A 24,718-nucleotide genomic window follows, 5' to 3' on the forward strand; every position below is an offset into this window, starting at 1 on the left:
TAGGTGAGACTCTGTTTGAAAAATGATTTTAGGCTGTCTTTATTCTTTTTGAGCTTAATGCTTATCACAGATAAAATCTATTCTTAGTTAACTATTTTGAGCCTATAGACTTTTGTTTGGCACCCACATTACAAGCCTATTCCCGTTTGTTCTTAATTAATATTGTTTTGATCCTTTTACATCTTAAAGCACTTTAATTGTAAAATGAGCGCTAAAAAGAGTAAGAAGGGACTGAGTATGAGGTGAACTTTTAAGTGGAACCAATGAAAGGAAGAGATGTGCACTTGTTTTGTAAAAGAATGCACCACTAGTGGAAATTGCAAAAGAGAAAAAAAATATAGATGAATAAATATCTTATTTTTGCTAGTGGAGTGTAAATAACGTTAGTGCTTAATGAAAGAGGGAACATTGTTAGGGATGATTTTAGTTGTGAAATTAAAATTGGGATTGAAGAATTTGCGCTTACAGTTGATTATGTGATGTGTTAAAGTGCTTAGGAGGGTTAACCACTATTCCTAAATATATCCTTCCCATCCCTTAGCCCACATTACATCTATAAAAAAAGTCCTAATTGATTTTAGATCGAGTGAGCTTACATTAGTAGAGATTTACATTAAGGACAAGCCTATGGTACCAATTGCATGCATGTGACTTCTTTTGTGAGAGTGAGTGATATTCTTTGATATATATGAGTCCTTAAAATATATTTGAGCATTTGATTTAAGTGTGTGGATTCAACTTACTCTTTTGTTCTTATTGTGAGGGCACATGGTTTCATGAGGGATCTGTAATGTTATTAAACTTCTCTAGGATGTTGAGTGTTCAAGCCATGAGTGCATTATGATACTGAGTCAGTTTAGAGGCTAGGATTGTTATAAGAATATCGTCTTTGTTGTGAATATTTTTGAATAATGAAATGAGTTAAGGGAAGTGTAAGTGATTGTATATGCTACACTTTAATTATTGCTATCAACCATGGGCGGTCATTAGTGTAGTGTGCCTCGATTGTGTAAATATAAAGTGTTCAAGTATAGTGTGAATTGTTGGTTGACTCAAGGACGAGCAACGTTTAAGTGTGGGGTAGTGATGTTTGACAATAATTATATATTTTTAGTGCATTACTTACCTTAGATTTAGGCGCTTTAATGCTAAATTGTATTATATGTGTGCTTAATTGAGTTTATTTTATGTGTAAGTACTTTGGAAATGAAATTGGGAGCGAACTAGATATTTTATGTGTACTTTATACACTACAAGAATGAGTTCATGATTATTTAATTTTTGGATAATGATTGAAGTTTAGTATTATAAAAGAAGACAAAAGAAAGACAATTGCAAATTGAAAAAGAAAGGAAAAGAACGAGAAATTAAGGAATGCAAAGTTTGGCAGCTAAGCACAAAGTGAATCAAACTCGGGCAGAAGTTAGGCGACACGAGGCAATTTTCTCGCGTTTAAGCTCGCGTCGCTCAGTCGAGAGTGAGATGCTTCGCGCATTCCGAGAGGCGACGCGTGGTCCGAGTTTTCAAGTCTATTTTGTCTCATTTTTGATTTTGGACTTGGTTATTTCGTCTAGGTCTTTTTCCTTCACCTATAAATAGTCTTTAAACATCATTTATACAGAAGAGTTTGGAAAAAGGAGAGCACAGAGCCGCCGTGGATGCCGAAATTTATCAGATTCCATCTGTCTTCCATCAAACTTAGTAAACTTTACGTTTCTTTGGATGAATTGTTATTTTGCTACCATGTCTATGTGGAGCTAAACTTCCCGTTCTAGGGTTGTGGTTGTCATAATTATTGAAGTTTATTAATTATATTACCGTAAATTCGAGTTATCATCTTTGGTTGTTTCTCTAATTATGTACATAATTGCTTAATTGTTTGGCCAGAAATTGAGTTCTATTTACTATCTATGCTATGCTTGGGAAAGCCGTATTTAGATTAGAGTAGAATTAGAGAGTGCTTATTTTTGAACCCGTGGCACGGGGAAAGATTTTGTGTTTAGGATAGGAATATACCTAACAGTCTTGCTTAGTTGAATATCGTATTATATTCGTTGATGATAGATTCAAGACCATATGAATATAGGGTTGATATATTATAGATAGACTATCACGACCCGAAATTTTAACCTTCAAGACCATGGTGACGCCTAACATTTTACTTGTTAGGCAAGCCAACGTTAGAATAATATTAGCCATTTAAAAAAATTAAATTAATTAATAACAAAGAAACAAATGCAGAAATAAAGTCTGAAATCAAGTGAATAATCCATAATAATAGCGATGTCTAAATACCATCCAGAACCGGTGTCACAAGTGTGTGAGCTACTAGAATAATACAAATAAAGGTCTGAATAAAAAAAAAAGCTGTCTGAAAGAAATACACAACTATGATGAAATGGAAGGGGACTTCAGAACTGCTAACGCCATGCAGCTATACCTCAAGTCTCCTGCAAATAGCTGAATCCGAGCAAGTCTATTGTGCGCCGCTAGGATCAACTCCGGTATCTGTACAAGAAGTGCAGAGTGTAGTATGAGTACAACCGATCCCATGTACTCTATAAGTGCCGAGTCTAACCTCGACGAAGTAGTGAAGAGGCTAAGGCAGGTCACTTAAATTAACCTGTTGTCATGACCCAAAATCCGTTAAAGGTCATGATGGCGCCGGACACCACTGTCAGGAAAGCCGACACTAAATAGTTAATTAAATTCTCATTTTAATATTTTTGAAATCGTAAATTTAATTCAATTCAACTAGTAAAAGATGAATTTACAGAATAGATACAATGTTTTCCAATTTCAATACTGAACATCCCATAATCATCCCAGAACCCGATGTCACAAGTGCATGAGCATTTTCTAGGAATTTAAAATAAAATATAATAACTGTCCGGAATACAAATTTGGACAGGAAAGAAAATACAATACTCTGAAGGAGACTCTGCTGGCTGTAGATCGTACATAAGATGCAGCTCACCTAAGTCCCCGAAATAACCACGCCTTTGCGCCCACAAGGCCACTAGTCATATATGTACCTGCACAAAACGTGCAGCAAGTGTAGTATGAGTACGTAAATCAACGCGTACCCAGTAAGTATCCCGCCTAACTTCGAAGAAGTAGTGACGAGGGGTCGACTTCGACACTTACTATGTGCTATAAGTAAATAGACTAATATCATTAAATTAGACATGCATTAATTAATACGGTTGCAAGCCCATTATTCTGCAGTAAGTAAGCAGTTCTTTAATAATTAAGAACTCTCCAAATTGATTTCCCATTATTTAACAATTTATCTCAGGCCGAGAAGGAAATATCAATTATTATAATTTCCAAATCAATTAATTAAATCATGCGCAAATCATGCCGAGGTCGTACGGACCGATCTAACATAATATTAAACTGTGCACTGTCGGAGGGTCGAACATCGCGAACCATAGATGCATCTATTTAATCTGCCGAGATGTTCGGCCCGTTCCACAAAAGATAAACACATTCAGACAGCCAAATCAAGGATTTATTTAGGTTTGAAGTCCAAAGAAATATCAATTCTCATTAACGGTCAAGTGACTCGTCCAAAATTCAAGTAGGTGAAGTCTAACCTTTGAAATTCCTTTATCAAGTTTCAATATGTTTTGAATGGTTAAAATAACAAGTAGGATGCACACATCGCAAATATAACGTGATATGGGTCCTAGACTACCCGTACATAATCATAATAGTAGCTATGAACGGACTCTCATCACCTCGTATGTACATAACCCCCACAAATAGAAGTACATATTAGATTTAATTCACCTATGGGGTTAATTCCCTCTTATAAGGTTAGAAAGGAGACTTACCTCACTCCGAAACTCCTTAACCGGTTCCCAAGCCCTTCCGACGACTCAAACCGATGCCCAACGCTCCAAAACTAGCCAATAAATATACAAACCCATAAATATATACTCTAATACTCATTATAATCTAATTTATAATAATTTCTAACCCCGATCGAAAAGTCGATAAAAATCACCCTCGGGCCCACATGCCCGGATTCCAAAATTTTTCAAAGATAAAGTTTACTGATAGCCTCACGAACTCAAATATATAATTTTATGTCCAATTCCATACTCAAATTCGCGGTAAAAATCCAAAAATACCAAATTCTAGGTTTCCTACCAAGAAGGAGAAGGAGCTCCAAACTCGCTCCAAGACCGGCTCTCATGGAGGAAATGGGGTGAAAATGAGCCAAGCCCTCGTTTTTAAAAGAAGACACTCCCCAGGCTCGTCCTTCGCACATGCGGTTCAAATTCCGCTCCTGCGCAATATATGCACCAGTGGTAGCTGCCTCGCGCCTGCGCACTCGCAAGTGCGCTTCTCCGGTCCACTTCTGCGGCTCCCCCAGCTCCAGTCCTTTCTCGCTTCTGCGAGCAAATCCGCCGCACCCGCGATCTCGCACCTGCGGCTAAAGTCACGCAGGTGCGATTACACCAGAAGCATTAAGCTTCAGAAATTCTTAAGTCCAAAAATCGATCTGTTAACCTTCCGGAATCCACCCGAGGCCCTCGAGACCTCAACCAAATACACCAACACGTCCCAAAACATGTTACGAACTTAGTCGAGCCTTCAAGTCACATCAAACAACGTCGAATTCATGAATCGCACCACATTCCAAGCTTAATGAACTTTTGAATTTTAAACTTCTACATTCGATGCCGAAACCTATCAAATCACGTCCGATTGAACTCATATTACGGACCTACTCCAACTTCCGGAATTGGAATCTGACCCCAATATCAAAAAGTCCACTCTGGGCCAAACTTCTCAAAATTATCTAAATTTCCAACTTTCGCCAAATGACCCCAAAATGACCTACGGACCTCCAAATCCGCTTCCGGATGCGCTTCCAATACTGGAATCACTGTACGGAACTATTTCCAGACTCGGAATCCCAAACAGACATTGATAACATTGAAATACACCTTAACCCAATTTTCATGAAATTCTTCCAAAAATGCTATCTTCCACAATAGGCGCTGAAACGCTCCCGGGTTACCCAAAACCCGATCCAGGCATACGTCCAAGTCCTAAATCAGCATACGAGCCTGTTGGAACCTTCAAATCCCGATTCCGAGGCCGTTTACTCAAAAATCCAATCTTTGTCAATTCCTCAAACTTAAGGCTTCCGAAATTAGAAATCTCTCTCCAAATCAACTCCGAACTTCCCGAAATTCAATTATGACCATACGCATAAGTCATAATACTTGAAGTGAGGCTGCTCATGGCCTCAAACTGCCAAACGACGCGCTAGAGCTCAAAACGATCGGTTGGGTCATTACACCTGTACGCATTAATAATAATAATAACATGAATAGAAGTAAGACCGGTAAATCATATAAAAAATTAAAGTCAATTCAACAGTTATAATCCCTCAATTTATTTCTATTGCGGCATGCAACCCGCTCTAACAATATAAACTAAAAATAAAATCTGTTGCGGTGTTTAACCCGATCCAACAATATAATCTTTTAATTAAATTCTGTTGCGGCGTGCAACCCGCTCCAACAATATAAATAAAAAACTCTTAAATATAAAAATACTCCAATAAATACCACATTTAATAAGAAATTATTAGGCAACAAAGCATACAATTATTATGATTTATTTAGGAAAGAAGTAATGACAAGTAGCAATTAATTGTGGAAATTAAGGATGAAATAGGCATTTTAATAATTAGTATGCTAAATATCAAGTAGCAATTAAATCACATAAATCAAATAAGCATGTAGCAATTATAGCATGGATTCAAGGCATGATATTGAGCAAGGAATATGAGAGAAACAGTTAATATAATAATTAATTCATAATTTGAAATAATTTATGATTTTTCAAGTAATTATGCAAAACAATTAACTTGACGACGTATAAGCACTTGTCACCTCGCCTATACGTCATTACACATAAAATTCTATTAACAATTAATTTAAGGGTTCTATTCCCTCAAGTCAAGGTTAACCACGACACTTACCTCGCTTTGCAACCAAATTCAAGATTTCAATAAACCTTTGCCTCACGAATTAGTGTCCGGAAGCTTCAAATCTAGTCACAAACAATTTAATATACTCAATACGATTCGTAGGAATTAATTCCTTATGAAATTACTAATTTTTGGGATTAAAATCTGAAATTTATTTTAAAAATCGACAGTGAGACCCACGTCTCGAATCCCAGAAAAACTCACGAAATACAAACACTCGTTCCAATACGAGTTCAATCATACCAAAATTATCGATTTCCGACATCGGATTGCCTTTCAAATCCTCAATTAAAGTCTTTGAAGATTTCTACCATTCCCAACCCAATCTTTACCCATTTGAACTCAACAATCTTCCCACAAACCTTATTGGTACAAGCATGTATAACTAATACTCTCACATCCAAGAATCATCTTACTAATTACCTATTTCTAGTTGGCTTTCGAAATTGAGGAAATAAATTCTTACCTCTTTGAAGCCTTAGCAACCCTTTGATGCGATTTCAAGGTTTGATTCAAGGAAGAGTAGTGAAATCTTTAGTTCTCCCCTTCCCTCTCACTAGAATCGCTCTCCCTTCTCTCTAAAACACCAGAAATTTCCCCAAATATTAACCCCAATCGAGTTAAATAAAATGGGGTTCGGGTCATAAAAACCCGTTATTGTATAGCCGCAGCGCGCGGGGCGGGGCGGCTATGCAAAAAGTGTCTTGAAATGAAATTTTAGAGCGTTTAGGAATTTCCTACAGGCACGGCGCGCCGGGCTGCGCGGTAGTACAAATTCTGCCAACGTTTGGTAATTTGGTCATAACCTTTGTAGGAGTGCCCAAATGACCAACGGTTTCAAGCGTTAGAAATTAAACTCGAAGATATTTCATTTGATAGGTTGTCCATCGCATAACGCCCTATATAAATATAGATATGTTTGTCCAACATTTGGTCCTGTGCGTATTCATTTGGAACTTTAGTCTATTATGAAAATTTCCAACTTGGCTTAGACTTAAGACTTTCCTTAGACCCCATATCACTTATAATATACCCCGTACACTTATTATCATATCAAATAGGTATCCATCATGTTAATAGTCCTCGAATGGGAAGTAGAATCCGCCCCCAGATACATAACATAACTTATCTCTTCTGTCATCCATTTCAATTTCCCGAATTTTTACTAACTCTCGAAATTTCCAAAAATTTCGCCAGAGTTTCCTTTGTAACTGGGCCTATCCACCTGCCAGAGAATCCTAGAAACCAATCCTAGCAACACATACATAATCCAATTAACGTAACACAACATGAAAACAATACTAACAGTGGCATCATAAGCAATATATTACTAGAAAAAGAACGCCATTAACATCCACTATTCAAGTAATACGTAACTCATAGAAGGTAAGCTCTCAACATCTTCATAGAACACAGAAATGAATGTTTAAATTAAAGATGACATTTTTGGGTCATCACATTCTCCACCTCTAAACAAACGTTCGTCCTCGAACGTAATTAGAGAAGTACATGAGCTGGTGAAAAGATGTGGATATTTGCTTTGTATGTCCGACTCAGACTCCAAGGTAGCTGCCTCAATCGGCTGACCTCTCCATTGTACCTTAACTGAAGGATAACTCTTCCTCATAAGTCAAATCTTTGTCCAATTGAACTGAGCTGAAGTCTAACACATGGGACGGATCACCATGATATTTTCGGAGCATGGATACATGGAATACCGGATGAACTGCTGATAAACTAATTGGTAGTGCAAGCCCGTAGGCTACTTCACTCACCATTTCAATAATTTCAAAGGGTCCGATGTACATAGGGATCAACTTTCCCTTCTTTCCAATCATATTACACCTTTCATGGGTGAAACTCGAAGCAATACTCTTTCTCCTGCCATGAATGCAACGTCACGAACCTTACGGTCGGCATAACTCTTTTGCCTAGACTGAGCTGTGCGAAGTCGATCCTCAATAATCTTGACCTTATCCAAGGCATCCTGTACCAAATTGGTACCCAACAACCGAGCCTCTCCTAGTTCAAACTAGCCAACTCATAAACGACATCGCCTCTCGTATAATGCTTCATATGGAGCCATCTGAATGCTCGACTGGTAGCTGTTATTATAGGCAAACTCCGCAAGTGGCAAGAACTGATCCCAAGAACTTCCTAAGTCTATAACACAAGCGCGAAGCATATCTTCCAATATCAGAATAGTACGCTCTGACTGTCCGTCTGTCTGTGGATGAAATATTGTACTTAACTCAACCCGCATGCCTAACTCACGCTGTACAAGCCTCCATGAGTGTGAGGTGTAAGGTAAACTGCGTACCTCGATCTGAAATAATAGACACGGGCATACTGTGAAGGCGGACAATCTCACGAATGTAAATTTCAGCTAACCGCTCTAAAGAATAGGTAACTGCCACTGGAATGAAATGTGTTGACTTGGTCAGCCTGTGCACATTGACCCAAACTGTGTCTAATTTTCTCCGAGTCTGTGGGAGACCAACAACAAAATCCATAGTGATATGCTCTCACTTCCACTCAGGAATTTCTAACTTCTAAAGCAAACCACCAGGTCTCTAATACTCGTACTTGACTTGTTGATAATTTAGACACCGAGCTACATATGCAACTATATCCTTCTTCATTCTTCTCCACCAATAATGTTGTCGTAACTCTTGATACATTTTAGCTGCACCCGGATGAATAGAATACCGGAAACTGTGTGCCTCTTCAAGAATTAATTAACGAAGCCCATCCACATTAGGCACACAAATATGACCCTGCATTCGCAGAACTCCATCTTCCCCTACAACCACCTGTTTGGAATCACCGTGCCGCACCGTGTCCTTAAGGACAATTAAATGAGGATCATCATACTGCCTCTCTCTGATGCGCTCATATAAAGAAGACCGAGCGGTTGTGCAATCTAGAACCCGACTGGGTTCTGAAACATCTAACCTTACGAACTGATTAGCTAAAGTCTGAACATTTGCAGCTAACAATATATCACCAATCAGAATATACGCAAGACTGCCCATACTCACAACCTTTCTACTCAAAGCATCGGCCACCACATTGGCCTTTCTGGGGTGATACAAAATGGTGATATCATAGTCTTTCAACAGCTCCAACCATCTTCCCTGCCTCAAATTGAGATCATTTTCTTTGAACAGATATTGTAACCTACGATGATCATTAAATACTTCACACGAGACACACTAAAGGTAATGCCCTCCAAATATTCAGCGCATGAACAATGACTGCCAATTCTAAGTCATGAACAGGATAATTCTTCTCGTGAGATTTCAACTGCCGCGACACATATGCATTTACCCTGCCATCTTGCATCAATACTGCACCAAGCCCAACGCGAGATGCATCACAATACACCGTATAGGATCCTGAACCTGTGGGTAATACCAACACTGGCGCCATAGTCAAAGCAGTCTTGAGCTTCTGAAAGCTCAACTCACACTCGTCTGACCATCCAAATGGAACACCTTTCTGGGTCAGTCTGGTTAATGGGCTTGCTATAGATAAAAACCCTTCCACGAACCGGCGATAATAACCCGCCAAACCTAGAAAACACCGTATCTCTGTAACTGAAGTAGGCCTAGGCCAGTTCTGAACTGCCTTAATCTTCTTAGGATCTACTTTTATGCCTTCGGTCGATACAACATGCCCCAAAAATGCAACTGAGCCTAACCAAAATTCACATTTTGAAAATCTAGCATATAACTGATTATTCTTCAATGTTTGAAGCACAATCTGAAGATGCTGCTCATGCTCCTCTTGGCTGCTTAAGTAAATAAAGATATCATCAATGAACACAACCACAAAGGAATCCAAATAAGACTTGAACACCCGATTCATCAAATCCACAAATGTTGCTGGGGCATTTGTCAGCCCAAATGACATCACTAAAAATTCGTAATGCCCATACCGAGTCCGAAAAGCTATCTTAGAGACATTGGATGCCTAATCTTCAACTAATGGTAACCAGAGCTCAAATCGATCTTCGAAAATACCTTGGCACCCTGAAGCTGATTGAATAAGTCATCAATTCTTGGAAACAGATATTTGTTTTTGATAGGCCTTATTCAGTTGCCGATAGTCTATACACATCCGCATAGAGCCACCTTTCTTCTTTACAAATAGTACTGGTGCACCCCAGGGCGAGACACTGGGTCTAATGAATCCTTGATCAAGCAAGTCTTGTAATTGCTCCTTTAATTCCTTTAGCTCTGGCGGGGCCATACGGTATGGTTGAGTAGAAATGGGCTGGGTGCCCGGAGCCAAATCAATACAAAAATCAAAATCTCTGTCGGGTGGCATCCTTGGAAAATCTGTAGGAAATACATCTGGAAACTCACGGATGACTGGGACTAAATCTATAGAAGGAACATCCACACTGGGATTGCGAATATAAGCTAAATAAGCTAGACACCTCTTCTCGACCATACACCGAGCTTTTACCTACGAGATAACCTTGCTGATCGAATGGCCAGTAGTTCTTTTCCACTCTAATCGAGGTAACCCCGGCATAGCTAAGGTCACTGTTTTGGCGTGACAATCCAATAAAACATGATAAGGTGACATTCAATCCATATCCGAGATGACATAAAAATCTACCATATCAAGAAGTAGAAGATCCATGCTAGTTTCAAGACTCCTAATCGTAACCACACATGAACGATAGACATGATCTACAGCGAGAGAATCCCCACCGTCATGGACACGTGTATATAAGAACTCAAAGAATCAAGAGACACAACCAAATATGAAGCAAAGTAGGAGGACACATAGGAATAAGTAGATCCTAGATCCAATGAAACTGAAGCATCTCTATACAAAACTAGAACAATACATGTGATCACAACGTTCGATGACTCGGCCTCAGGCCTAGCAAGAAAAGAAAAGAATCGAGGCTGGGCCCCACGACTAGGAGCTACATCTCTGGGACAACCTCTAACTGGCTGGCCTCCTCCTCTAACAACCTGACCTCCACCTCTAGGTGTCTGACCCCTACCCCTAGCTGGCCGGGCGGGCGGTGGAGCAATCGGTGTCAGTATGATGGCACGAAAATCCTGCTGGGATCTGTTGCTTGACAACCTAGGGCAATACATCCTGATGTGACCAATGTTCTCATACTCATAACACCCATAATGTTGTTGTGGCTGCTAAAGCTGAAGCTGGCCCGAACGGGCCGGATAACCGTTGTAGTGATTCTGGAGCGGTGGTGCACTGATAAGAGCTGGATGTGCACTAAATGTCGGTTGCCCAGAGTAAGGCATAATAGGACCATGACTCCCCGAAGCACCGTGAGATTCCGGAAGTGCTGAATAAAATGGCCTGGGAGGATGACCCCTACCATAAGTACCCCTGCCTTCAGTTGAGGTGCCTATGAAATTACCGGAATGACGAGGCCTCTTATCAGACCCCTGCCCTCTCTCATGTGCAAGAACCATCTCGATCCTCCTAATAACATTACCAGCCGCCTGAAAGGAAATCTCACTTTCTGTCTCTTTGGCCATCTGAAGCCTGATAGGGTGAGTGAGTCCATTAATAAACCTCCTCACTCTCTCCCCTTCAGTAGGAAGTAAAAGGAGCGCATGATGGGCTAGATCCATAAAACGGCTCTCGTACTGAGTAATAGTCATACTGCCCTGCTGGAGACGCTCAAATTGCATGCGGTAATCCTCTCTCAATGTGATAGGGAGGAACTTCTCTAGAAATAGCCGTGAGAATTGTTCCTAGGTCAATGCAGGTGATCCAACTGGTCTGGTCAATGTATAATCTCTCCACCACCTCTTGGCAGAACCCATCATCTAAAATACAGCAAAATTGATCCCATTGGTTTCAACTATACCTATGTTCTGCAACACCTCATGGAAGCGGTCAAGATAATCGTGTGGGTCCTCAGAAGGTGTACCATTGAATTGAACTGGAAAGAGATTAGTAAACTTGTCCAGTTTTAATAAGGCCTCAGAAGACATGGCAGGCCTATTACCGGCCTGGGCCACAACAACTGGCTGAACTACCTCAACTGGTGGGGCTGCTGGAGCCTGATACTAGGGAGCCATCTGCTCCAGAACAGGAGTAGTGGGAGTATGTGCTCCTCCCCCAGCTTGTGAGATGTCTGGTACCACTGGAAATGTACCATTTTGAGCCACGCCCTCCATAAGACTCATCAAACGAACTAGAGCGTCCTGAAGCACTGGAGTAGCTATGAATCCTTCCGAAAATTGAACTTGTCCAATCGGTACAGTCTGAACTAGAACCTCCTCCTGAAGATCCACCTGAGGTTATACAACAGGTGCTACTGCTCGAGCTCTATACTGAGCTCTACCTCTGCCTCTGTCTCAACCTCTAGCTCGGCCTCGACCTCGACCTCTACCCCTGGTCATAGTGGCCACCGGGGGCTCTGGCCCTTGTCCGTCGGTAGATGTATTACGCGTTCTCGCCATCTGTGAGAGAATAAGAATAGAATGATTCAATCATCAATGATAGAATAAAATCGCATGACATAATAAGAAAGAAGTGATATTATTCTTAAACTTTATAGCCTCTGAAAGACAAGTACAGACGTCTCCGTACCGATCCTTCAAAATCTACTAAGTTTGCTCGTGACTTGTGAGACCTATGTAACCTAGTGCTCCAATACCAATTTGTCATGACCCGAAATTCCCACCTTCAGGACCGTGATGGCGTCTAACATTTTACTTTCTAGGCAAGCCAATGTTAGAATAATATTAGCCAATTTTAAACAATTTTAAATTAATTAATAACAAAGAAACAAATGCAGAAATAAAGTCTGAAATCAAGTGAATAATCCATAATAATAGTGATATCTAAATACCATCCCAGAACTGGTGTCACAATTGCACGAGCTACTAGAATAATACAAATAAAGGTCTGAATAAAAATAAAGTTGTTTGAAAGAAATACACAACTATTATAAAATGGAAGGGGACTTCACAACTGCGAACGCCATGCAGCTATACCTCAAGTCTCTTGTGAATAGTTGAATCCGAGCAAGTCTACTATGTGCCGCTAGGATCAACTCCGGTATCTTCACAAGGAGTGAAGAGTGTAGTATGAGTACAACCGACCCCAATGTACTATGTAAGTGCCAAACCTAACCTCTACGAAGTAGTGACGAGGCTAAGGCAGGTCGCTTATATTAACCTGTACGCATTAATAATAATAATAACAGGAATAGAAGTAAGACCGGTAAATCATATAAAAAATTGAAGTCAATTCAGTAGTCATAATCCCTCAATTTATTTTCGTTGCGGTGTGCAATCCGCTCTAACAATATAAACTTAAAATAAAATTCGTTGTGGCGTGCAACCCGATCCAACAATATAATCTTTTAATTAAATTCTGTTGCGGCGTACAACCGGCTCCAACAATATAAATAAACAACTCTTAAATATAAAAATACTCCAATAAATGCCATATTTAATAAGAAATTATTAGTCAATAAAGCATACAATTATTATAATTTATTTAGGAAACAAGTAATGACAAGTAGCAATTAACTGTGGAAATTAAGCATGGGATGGGCATTTTAATAATAAGTATGCTAAATGTCAAGTAGAAATTAAATTATATAAATCAAATAAGCATGTAGCAATTATAGCATGGATTCAAGGCATGATATTGAGCAAAGAATATGAGAGAAACAATTAATATAATAATTAATTCATGATTTAAAATAATTTATAATTTTTCAAGTAATTATGCAAAACAATTAACTTGACGACGTATAGGCACTTGTCACCTCGCCTATACGTCATTACAAATGAAATTCTATTAACAATTAATTTAAGGGTTCTATTCCCTCAAGTCAAGGTTAACCATGATACTTACCTTGCTTTGCAACCAAATTCATGATTCCAATAAACCTTTGCCTCACAAATTAGTGTCCGAAAGCCTCAAATCTAGTCACAAACAATTCAATATACTCAATACGAATCGTAGGAATTAATTCCATATGAAATTACTAATTTTCCTGATTAAAATCCGAAATTTATTTTAAAAATTAACAGTGAGACCCACGTCTCAAATCCCGAAAAAACTCACAAAATCCGAACACCCGTTCCGATACGAGTTCAACCATACAAAAATTATCGAATTCCGACATCGGATTGCCATTCAAATCCTCAATTAAAGTCTTTGAAGATTTCTACCATTTTCAACCCAATCTTTACCCATCCGAACTCAACAATCTTCCCACAAACCTTATTGGTACAAGCATGGATAACTAATACTCTCACATCCAAGAATCATCTTACTAATTACCTACTTCTAGTTGGATTTCGAAAATGAGGAATTGAGAAAAAAATTCTTACCTCTTTGAAGACTTAGCGATGCTTTGATGTGATTTCAATGTTTGATTCAAGGAAGAGTAGTGAAATATTTAGTTTTCCCCTTTCCTCTCACTAGAATCGCTCTCCCTTCTCTCTAAAACACTAGAAATTTCTCCAAAAATGAACCACAATCGAGTTAAATGAAATGGAGTTCGGGTCTTAAAAACTCGTTTTTGTACAGTCGCGGCGCATGGGGAGACTATGCAAAAAGTTTCTTGAAATGAAATTTCGGAGCGTTCTGGAATTTTCCATAGGCGCGGCATGCCGGGCGCCGTGTGGGGCGTTGCGGTAGTACAAATTCTGCCAGCGTTTGGTAATTTGGTCATAACTTCTTGTAGGAGTGTCCAAATGATGAACGGTTTGAAGCGTTAGAAACTAAAATCGAAGATATTTCATTTGATAGGTTGTCCATCACATAACTCCCTATATATATATGTATATATGCTCGCCCAAAATTTGGTCGTGTGAGTACTCAATTGGAACTTTAGTCTATTATGAAATTTTCCAACTTGGCTTAGACTTAGGACTTTTCTTAGACCCCATATCACTTATAATATGCTTTATATACTTATTATCATATACAATAGGTATCCATTATGTTAATAGTCATCGAATGAGAAGTAGAGTCCGCCCCCAAACACATAACATAACTTATCTTTTCTTTCACCCATTTCAATTTCCCGAATTTTTACTAACTCCCAAAATTTTCAAAAATTTCGCCAGAGTTTCCTTTGTAACTGGGCCTATCCACCTGCCAGATAATCCTAGAAACCAATCCTAACAACACATATATAATTCAATCAACGTAACACAACATGAAAAGAATACTAACAGTGACATCATAAGCAATATATTACTAGAAAAAGAACGCCATTAACATCAACTATTCAGGTGATACGTAACTCATAGCAGGCAAGGTCTCAACATCTTCATAGAACACAGAAATGAAACATTTCAATTAAAGATGACATTTTTGGGTCATCACATAGACGGATAGTATTGTGGGAATATGCAATTTATATAAACAATCCGGTCAACTAGCAATCATAGATAATGTGGATTAACATGTTTAATTACGAACCCAATAGGATTGACAAACTGACCACAACCCTGGAATCTTCATCTCCTTTGATTAAAATCCAACCACAATCGCTTGCTCCTAATTAATTTAGCTAATTACGTGTTTAAATTTCGGAATAGTAGTTATAATAGGAAAACCAAACTTTTGATTATCTTGGACAGTTAATTAATTTTAGTTTGCTTACTTAACAATTAATCTAAGTCTCTTTGGGTTCGACATCCGACTTTCGAGTCACTTTATTACTTGACTGCCACGTATACTTGCGTGTACTTGGGGAACCAACATGTATAGTAGCCACATAGTGTGAAGGTGTTCAATTGAACACCCTTTATCAAAAACTTATACTACGCTATATAAAATATTATACTGTGTATATATGTAAAAATTAATTTTAAACATATGTATTAAACTTTGAACACCCTTTGTGAAAGTCCTGGCTTCACCACGGGTTGGAGCTAAGTTGCTGTAGAAACCATCTTGGGACTTTCTAAATCTCATTAGCAATAGTCAAGGATTGAGAGACTTCATGTGCAATAAGTGTCCTTACGTACTAAGTAAGGTGATTTTTCTAAAGCAACACCTTTAGCACTATTCGAAGTAGAAGATGTGAAATTATAAGTTTGAAAATACTTTCTTAAAGTGGCAAATATTCAGCTTCTCCCTAATAATGCATTATGCATCAGCTAGCTATCCCTCGCTGCCTAACTATATAGGCACAATTCTTTTCTTAACCCTAATCATGCTTAAGACATAGAACTGAATGCTTCTAACCCCAAAGTCAATAATAAATAGAAGAATAGGAAGGAATATTTTTGGTAAAGCAGGGCTGATTAGTTCATCTACTAATTGTCGGGTACTTTTTATGGAACCTTTTCATTACTGGGATTGGTTTCACTTTCCCTTAATGCAGTATCCAAACATAATATATATTAAGATCAATAAAATCTTGATTTTAAATAATGCTCATTTCTATTCTTTATAGCCTTTGTTTGGAAATATGGACCACATGCCTTCTATGCTACAACAACGCAGAATTTTCATCCACTGAACTACCTTAATCGTAAAATTGTAATAAATAATAAGAAGAGATTCATAAAACGCACTATCGTGTTTCAATTTATATAAAAAAGGAGATTGTTTTACTATTCATCAACTGATGACCAAATTACATTGCAATGCATGCAAATTTATAATTAACAAAGATATCTTTAGGAAAAATTTATACCAAAGGGATTTCCTTCCATGATATAATTTAGTGTTTAATCCGATTAAGGAAATTTCTTGTATCATTATTATTATTTACCATTTAGTTAGTAATTTAAAATGGAAGAATTTCGAAAATTTCCTTTCACATGAATTTCTTTTAAATCATAAGAGTGGTAGGTTGAGCAAAATGTCATCCCAGTTTATAAGTACGTATTAATATATAAACATGTAATTTTTTCCCCACTATTTAGTACATTTTTAATTTTAACTTCAAATATTGAAGTTGATATGTTGTAGATGATGATGACCCTATGCGGGATTTGAGTCCAAAGAACTGCTTATTAATGAATTGAGTAAGTGTAAATCTTTTAGAGCACAAAACTCAGGAAATTAATAAAATGAATGAGATTGGCTTATAGTATTCAATCACATACTTATATTGTGATCCATAAACAGATTACAAGTAAAGATAATTCCAGTAAGAAATTTATGTCAGAAAGAATACCTTCCATATTCTTTAAGTATGATCCGATTAAGAAAATCTCTTGTACCATTATTTATACATAATTTGGTTCCCCAAATGTGTCATCCAAGAAAAAGAAATAAAAAGGTTGATAAGTTCTTATTATGGCATCATCAACAACGGGAGAAAAGAAAATGTTGACATTGAAGAGCGGTGATAACGAAGAATTTTATGTTGAGGAATCTTTGGTCTTACAGTCTGATCTTATCAAAATCATGGTAAAAGAGGAACGTGTTTCCACCATCCCATTGCCTAGCATCAAAAGCAAGACGCTGGTTAAAATCATTGAATACCTCAAGAAACATGCGGAGCTCACTACTACCTCGAACAATGAAGATTTCAAGAATTTCCAGAAAGAGTTTGTGAATGTTGTTTTAGAGGAACTACTTGACATAACCGTGACAGTAAATAATCTGAAAATCAGTGGTTTGCTGGAATTCTGTTGCCAGGCTGTGGCTGACAGAATAAAGGACAAGAGCGTTCAAGCCGTTCAGAAGATTTTTAAAATTGAAAGTGATTTCACCTCAGAAGAAGTGGCAGAGTTTAAAAGGGAAACTCCTTGGGCCTTTGAAGGTGACCTTGATGATACCACCAACTAGGGTTTTATGGTAGTGAAGGGAAACATTTATATTTGATTTGAATAATCCTATAGAATTGATTTCTTTCATGTACTGATTTGGTGGATATGTGTTTGATTTTTGAAATAAAGCTTTATGCTAACAAAAAGGTAGTATCTGATATAGTGAAGGGTGTTTGATAGTATTTATCTATTCCTTAAAACCTTTGTATTCGATCATAATTTATATGCTATCTATAGCTACTTTTGTCTTCGTGTTGGTTCGAGTGATATTTAAAATTAATCATAATAGATCTCTTTCTTGTATCGATCAAGCTAATATCATTTGAATTTTGAAGAAAAAGAAGTTATGCTAATAAAAGAAAATTCATATATAATTCTTAATGAAGGATGGTTAAAAATATTCAAGTCCAGAAAACCTTTGATATGTTCAGTATTTCATGTTGGTTCGATTGATATATTTGAAGTAGCTATCATTTGATAATGATTTAGTGTCAATATATCAGCTTGGTGTTAATTCCGCCCACACCAGCTAGCTATTCCGGGATATACACCTTTTGTTTTTCTTGAATTTCTTATATTATTCCATGAAAAGGTTTTAGCATATATCTTTCATCAAAGGCAACCAGCAGGTAGTTTATTATGGATATCTAAGTGCCATCAAGTAAGTTTCCTTTTTGTTGAATTGTCGTAAAATAATCATGTCACGGCCCAATTGCCACTATAGACCATGATGTCGCCCAACGTCACCGCTAGGCAAGCCAAAGGTGAACTACCCATTTAATATCTCATTTTTAATAACTTTAAAGTTTTTGATTTTTATTAAATGCGAAAACAAATAGTAGGTGAGCGTAGTAATGTAAAGCATAACTAAACGGGTAAATAAGATAGTGGATTAAATAATCAAAACCCATGTGTGTCTACTAGAATTCCAAAAATCCGGTGTCACAAGTGCACGAGTATCTAGTAGAATATCCAAATCTCTCTAAGAACTAATATCTGAAACAAAATAGACAATAATGATAAAACATAACAAGAGGAGGCTCCGGATGCTGTAGAACTGAGCATGGGAAGGCAGCTCACCACTAAGTATTCGCGTAATACGGATACGAGCCCGGACAAACTCCAGATGCACTTGCCTTAGAACCTGCACAATATGTGCAGAAGTGTAGCGTGAGTACATAAACAACATGTACCAGGTAAGTATCTAGTCTAACCTCGAAGAAGTAGTGACGAGGGATCGACTTCGGCACTTATTAGTGGGCAATATACATAATGTACAAAATTATTTAATAAGCATAAAATACAATGGCAATAATGGAATAAAAGGCAATAATTAAATGACCATTTATCAAAATAACAATTAAAAGCCCCCAAATATCACATACTAATCTCAACAAGTAAGGGCTTAACATCCTCAAGTCATGACAGGCATATCAAGTGAAATCGGACTCCGAGTGACAACACCCACAATTTATGCCGAGGTCGTACGACCCAATCCATAATAATCATGTACATACACCACTGAGGTTGTACGTGCCGATCCATGGATGCATCAATATATATATTACCGAAGTGTTTAGCCCGATCCGCAAGAATGAGAAAACTCTTCGAATTTCAAATTTCATATTTACAACTCCAAGATAAGTCCATGAAAGAATATAATTTTTCATCAATAATTAAATACTCCGTCAACTCTCTAAGCAGTGAAGCTCAATTCAACATAATCTTTAACCAAATTTTACTTATTAAATACAAGCCATTAAACTACCAAGTTGAGTCCAAATAGTACAAGTAGTGGAATGATAAAGGCCTATGTCTACCCGAACATAACATGAATTTTAGCTACGCACAGATTCTCGTCACTTCGTGCGTACGTAGCACCCATAATTTGGTAGAAAATAGCAATTTAAACACTTATGGGGTTAATTTTCTCCTGCAACGTTAGGCAACACACTTACCTCGTTCCCAGGTCCTCTTTCTGGTCCACAAATCACTCTAAAAGCCTCATGTCGGTGCCGAAGAATCCGAAACTAGCCAAAGATTGTACAAACTAATCAATAATTTCTCAAAAGTTCATAATTTAACTATTAGAGTAATTATCCAACCTAATTTGGAAGATTCCTAAAATTCACCTGCGGACCCATGTGCCCAGATTTCGAAAATGTTTGAAGATAAATGTTAACTATGACCTCCCGAACTCAAATATATAATTCATTCCAATTTCCATAACCAAATCCATGATCAAATCTCAATTTTACTTAAACTCTATGTTCTTCACAAAACTTTACAAGTTTCACTAATTTCCCATGTTTAATCTACCTATAATTCACGAATTTAACATAAAAATGAGTAGAGTTTACTTACTTAGTGATGTTGATGAGAATCCCCCACAAAAGTTCTCTCAAAATCTCCCAAGACCAAGTGAAAGTGTGGAAAATAGGCTATGTCCCGAATTAAATGCACATTGCTCAGGTCTGCCTTCTTCGCAATCACAGACAAGCTCTTGCGATCGCGAAGGAAAAATTCGCGAACCCAGAAAAGTCTTGTTCATGAACGAGATGAACTGAGCCGCCCACTCATCGCGAACGCGTGACTCCATTCGCTAACGCGAAAGGCAACAGAGCTGCCCAGGCCTAGGTCTTCTATGCGAACGCGAAGAGTCGACCGCGAACGCAAGGCCACTGGTTCCAAGCCTCCGCGAATGTGACCCTTTCTTTGTGAAAGCGAAGAGAAAAAGCGTCCAGTCCAAAAATCCTTCATCGCGAACGCGAGGGGCCTTACTCGTTCTCGAAGAAGGAAAACAGAACCACCACACCAGTAGTTCTGGACTTAGCTCCGGGCGGTCCGAAAAGCACCCGAGCCCCCCAAGACCCAGTCCATACACACCAACAAGTCTATATACATAATACAGACCTACTCAAGCACTCAGAATACGTAAAACAACATCAAAACAAAGAATTGCACCCCAAAATCAAGTTGAATCAACTTATGAACTTCAAACGCGTTGAATCATACTTAGACTACTCAGAATGACACCAAAATTTTCGTACAAGTCAAAAATTACCATACAGACATATTTCCAGGCTCAGAATCTTAAACGAATCTCGATAACACTAAAGTCTACTAAAAAGAAAATTAAAAAAATAGAAAACCTTCAATGAACCAACTTTCAACATTAAGCGCCGAAATATTCCCGGATCACCCGAAACCCTATCCGAAAAAATGCCCAAGTCCAAAATCATCATACGAACTTATTGGAACCATCAAATCCAAATTATGAGGTTGTTTACTCAAACGTTGACTAAAGCCAAACTTGGTCAAACATGCCACTATTAAAGAACTAAGTATTCCGATCTCAATCCGAACCTTTTCAAACCTAAACCAACCATCCCCGCAAGTCATAAAACAGTAAAAACACATACCGGAAGTCTTAATTAGGGAAACATGGATCTAGAAAGCAAAATAACCGGTCGAGTCGTTACATTCTCTACCTCTTAAACAAACGTTCGTTCTAGAATGGGTCTAGAATCGTACGTGGAGTACTAAATATGTGGGGATATCTACTCTGCATGTCTTCCTCAGTCTCCCAAGTTGCCTCATCGACTGGTTGACCCTTCCACTGGACCTTTACCGTAAAAATTTTCTTAGACCTCAACTAGCAAACATGCCTGTCAACAATAGCAACTGGCTCCTCCTCATTACCCAAACTCTCATCTAGCTTAACCATGTTGTAATCTAACACATGTGACCTGTCGGCATGGTACTTTCGGAGCATAGACACATGGAAGACCGGATAAACTTCTGATAGTCTGGGAGGTAAATCAAGCTCATAAGCAACCTCCCCAACTCACCTCAACAATTCAAATGGGCCAATAAACCTTGGGCTCAACTTGCCCTTCTTCCCGAACTTCATGATACCCTTCATCGGCGAGACTTTCAAGAGAACCTTCTCGCCTACCATAAATGATAAATCACGTGCCATCTGATCCGTGTTACTCTTCTGTATGGACTGTGTTGTGCAAAGCCGCTCCTCAATCAACTTTACCTTCTCCAAGGTATCCTTCACTAAATCGGTGCTATATAACTTAGCCTCACCAGGCTTAAACCATTCGATGGGAGAACGATATTGCCGACCATATAAAGCCTCAAATGGAGCCATCTCGATGCTGGACTGATAATTGTTGTTATAAGCAAACTCGGCCAAAGTCAAGAATCGATCCCACTGACCTCCGAAATCAATCACACACGCTCTGAGCATATCCTCTAGAATATGAACTGTCCGCCCCGACTACACGTCGGTCTGCGGATGAAGTCTGTGCTGAGCTCTACCCGGGTGCCCAACTCACTTTGTACTGCTCTCCAAAAATGCGAAGTGAACTTATTTGAAATAATGGACACAGGCACATCATGCAACTGGACAATCTCCTGAATGTAAATCTGGGCCAATCTCTCTGAAGAGTGCGTAGTCACCACCGAAATAAAGTGTGCCGACTTGGTCATCCTATCGATAATGACCCAAACGACATCAAACTTCCTCAATGTACGCGACAACCCAACTACAAAGTCTATAGTGATCGACTTCTATTTCCACTCTGGTATAACCAACTGCTGGAGTAGGCCACCTCGCCTTTGGTGCTCATACTTAACTTGCTGGTAATTTATACACCTCACTACATACTCAACTATGTCCTTCTTCATCCGCCGCCACCACTAATGCTGCCTCAGGTCGCGATACATCTTCATAGCACCGGAATAAATAGAATACCAAGAATTGTGTGCCTCCTCTAGAATCTTGTCCCTCAAGCCATCAACATTAGGAACACATAAGCAACCCTGGAGTCACAGAACCCCATCCTCGCCGATAGTAACCTCCTTGACACCACCTCGTAGTACTGTCTCTATAGAATCAAAAGGTGCAGATCATCGTATTGACGAGCCTTAATCCGCTCAAATAATGAAGACTAAGACACAACACATGCAAAAACTCGACTAGGCTCTGAAATATCCAACCTCACAAGTCTTTTAGGTAAGGACTGAATGTCTAAAGCCAATGGGCTCTCCTCTGCTGAAATAAATGCCAAACTACCCATACTCTCGGTCTTTCTGCTCAAGGCGTCCACAATCACATTCGCCTTGCCTGGATGGTAAAGAATGGTAATATCATAGTTCTTTAGTAACTCAAGCCACCTGTGCTACCTCAAATTACGATCCCTATGCTTAAACAAATGCTGCAAGCTACGATGATCGGTGTAAACTTCACAAGACACCCCATAAAGAAAATGCCTCCAGATCTTGGGAGCATCAACTATCACGGCCAACTTCAAATCATGTACGGTGTAATTCTTCTCGTGGGCTTTAGCTGACGTAAAGCATATGCAATAACTCGCCCCTCCCGTATCAATACAGAACCCAGTCCAATGCATGAAGAGTCGCAATACACAGTATACATCCTCGAACTGGATGGCAATACTAAAATCGATGTTGTAGTTAAAGCTATCTTGAGCTTCTGAAAGCTCGTCTCGCAAACATCAGACCATTGGAACGGAGCACCCTTCAGGGTCAATCTAGTCAAAGGTGCTGCAATAGATGAGAAGTGCTCCACAAACCGACGACAATAACCTGCTAACCCCAAGAAACTCCTGATCTCGGTCGTTATGGTAGAACGAGGCCAACTCTAGACTGCCTCGATCTTCCTAGGGTCCACTCTAATTCCCCCACCTAATACAACATTCCCCAAGAATGCCACATAATCTAACTAGAACTCGCACTTGGAGATCTTAGCATATAGCTTCTGTTCCCGCAAGGTCTGAAGCACAACTCTTAAATGATGCCCGTGCTCCTCCATACTACGCGTGTAGATCAATATGTCATCAATGAGGACAATGACGAAGAAGTAAAGATTTGGCCTGAACAATCGGTTCATCAAATCCATAAACATCGTCGTGACATTGGTCAAGCCACTAAGGACATCACTAAAAACTCATAGTGGCCATATCTAGTTCGAAAAGCCGTCTTTGGAACATCTGAAGCACGAATCTTCAGTTGATGATACCTAGATCTCAAGTCTATCTTTGAGAACATCCTGGTACCCTGCAACTGGTAAAAACAAAATCATCAATGCGTTTCAACTGGTACTTATTCTTGATGGTGAACTTTGTTCAACTGGCGGTAATCAATGCACATCCGCATAGTCCCGTCCTTCTCTTTCTCAAACAACACTGGTACAACCCAAGGCGACACACCCAGCCTTGTTGACGGCCAATTTTGACACTCCCTTTTAAAATTAATTTATTCACGCTTAACAACTTACAATAAATACTTTGAAAGTATTTTTCTATTTATGAATATTTATTTTTATAAATTAATTAAGTATTAGTTTAAAAATTAATCACATAGTACTAATATTGTGTAATTACAAATGTATTTATTATTATAAAAATAACTTTTGTATAAGCATTACATAGGTTTTATAATTTGACAAAATTACACTTATCCAATGAATTAGGTTACTATGTTAATATTTTGAAATTAGTGCTATAATTCGAAATATGTGTCATTTATAGATAATTAATTAAAATAATTAGTAACATATAGTAATTATTATTTCACCACATTTTTATTGAAATTGTTAAGTTTATTTAAATAGATTTAAAAAGGGTTAAAGACGAAAAGGCTACAATTAAAATTCTTGAATGAAATGTAATTTGGCAATCTTTTAAATTAATTTTGGCCCAAATGCAAGCCCATGTCCGAAAATACCCAACCCAAACAATCCTCTCAATCTCCGTTGGCAATACTTGCCGTTACCTCTCAACCAATCACGACATGCCACGTCACTCGTCTCCCACACTCACAAAACAAACACAAATCATCTGTGCAGTCCATTTTTTAGATCAACGGTGCACAATTTTAAATCCATTTCCTCTTTAATTTTAAAACG

General features: G+C 38.4%; 1 protein-coding gene across 1 annotated transcript; it reads left to right on the top strand.

Moving 5' to 3' along the window:
* The first annotated feature begins 17,302 nt into the window (after positions 1-17,302).
* LOC107796822 (SKP1-like protein 1) lies at positions 17,303-17,797 on the top strand. The gene has a single exon (XM_016619643.1). The coding sequence runs from the start codon at positions 17,303-17,305 to the stop codon at positions 17,795-17,797; it is 495 nt and encodes a 164-aa protein (XP_016475129.1).
* The last annotated feature ends 6,921 nt before the right edge of the window (positions 17,798-24,718 follow it).

Source organism: Nicotiana tabacum, chromosome 13, assembly GCF_000715075.1.
Source record: "Nicotiana tabacum cultivar K326 chromosome 13, ASM71507v2, whole genome shotgun sequence".
In the NCBI taxonomy this organism is placed as follows: domain Eukaryota; kingdom Viridiplantae; phylum Streptophyta; class Magnoliopsida; order Solanales; family Solanaceae; genus Nicotiana; species Nicotiana tabacum.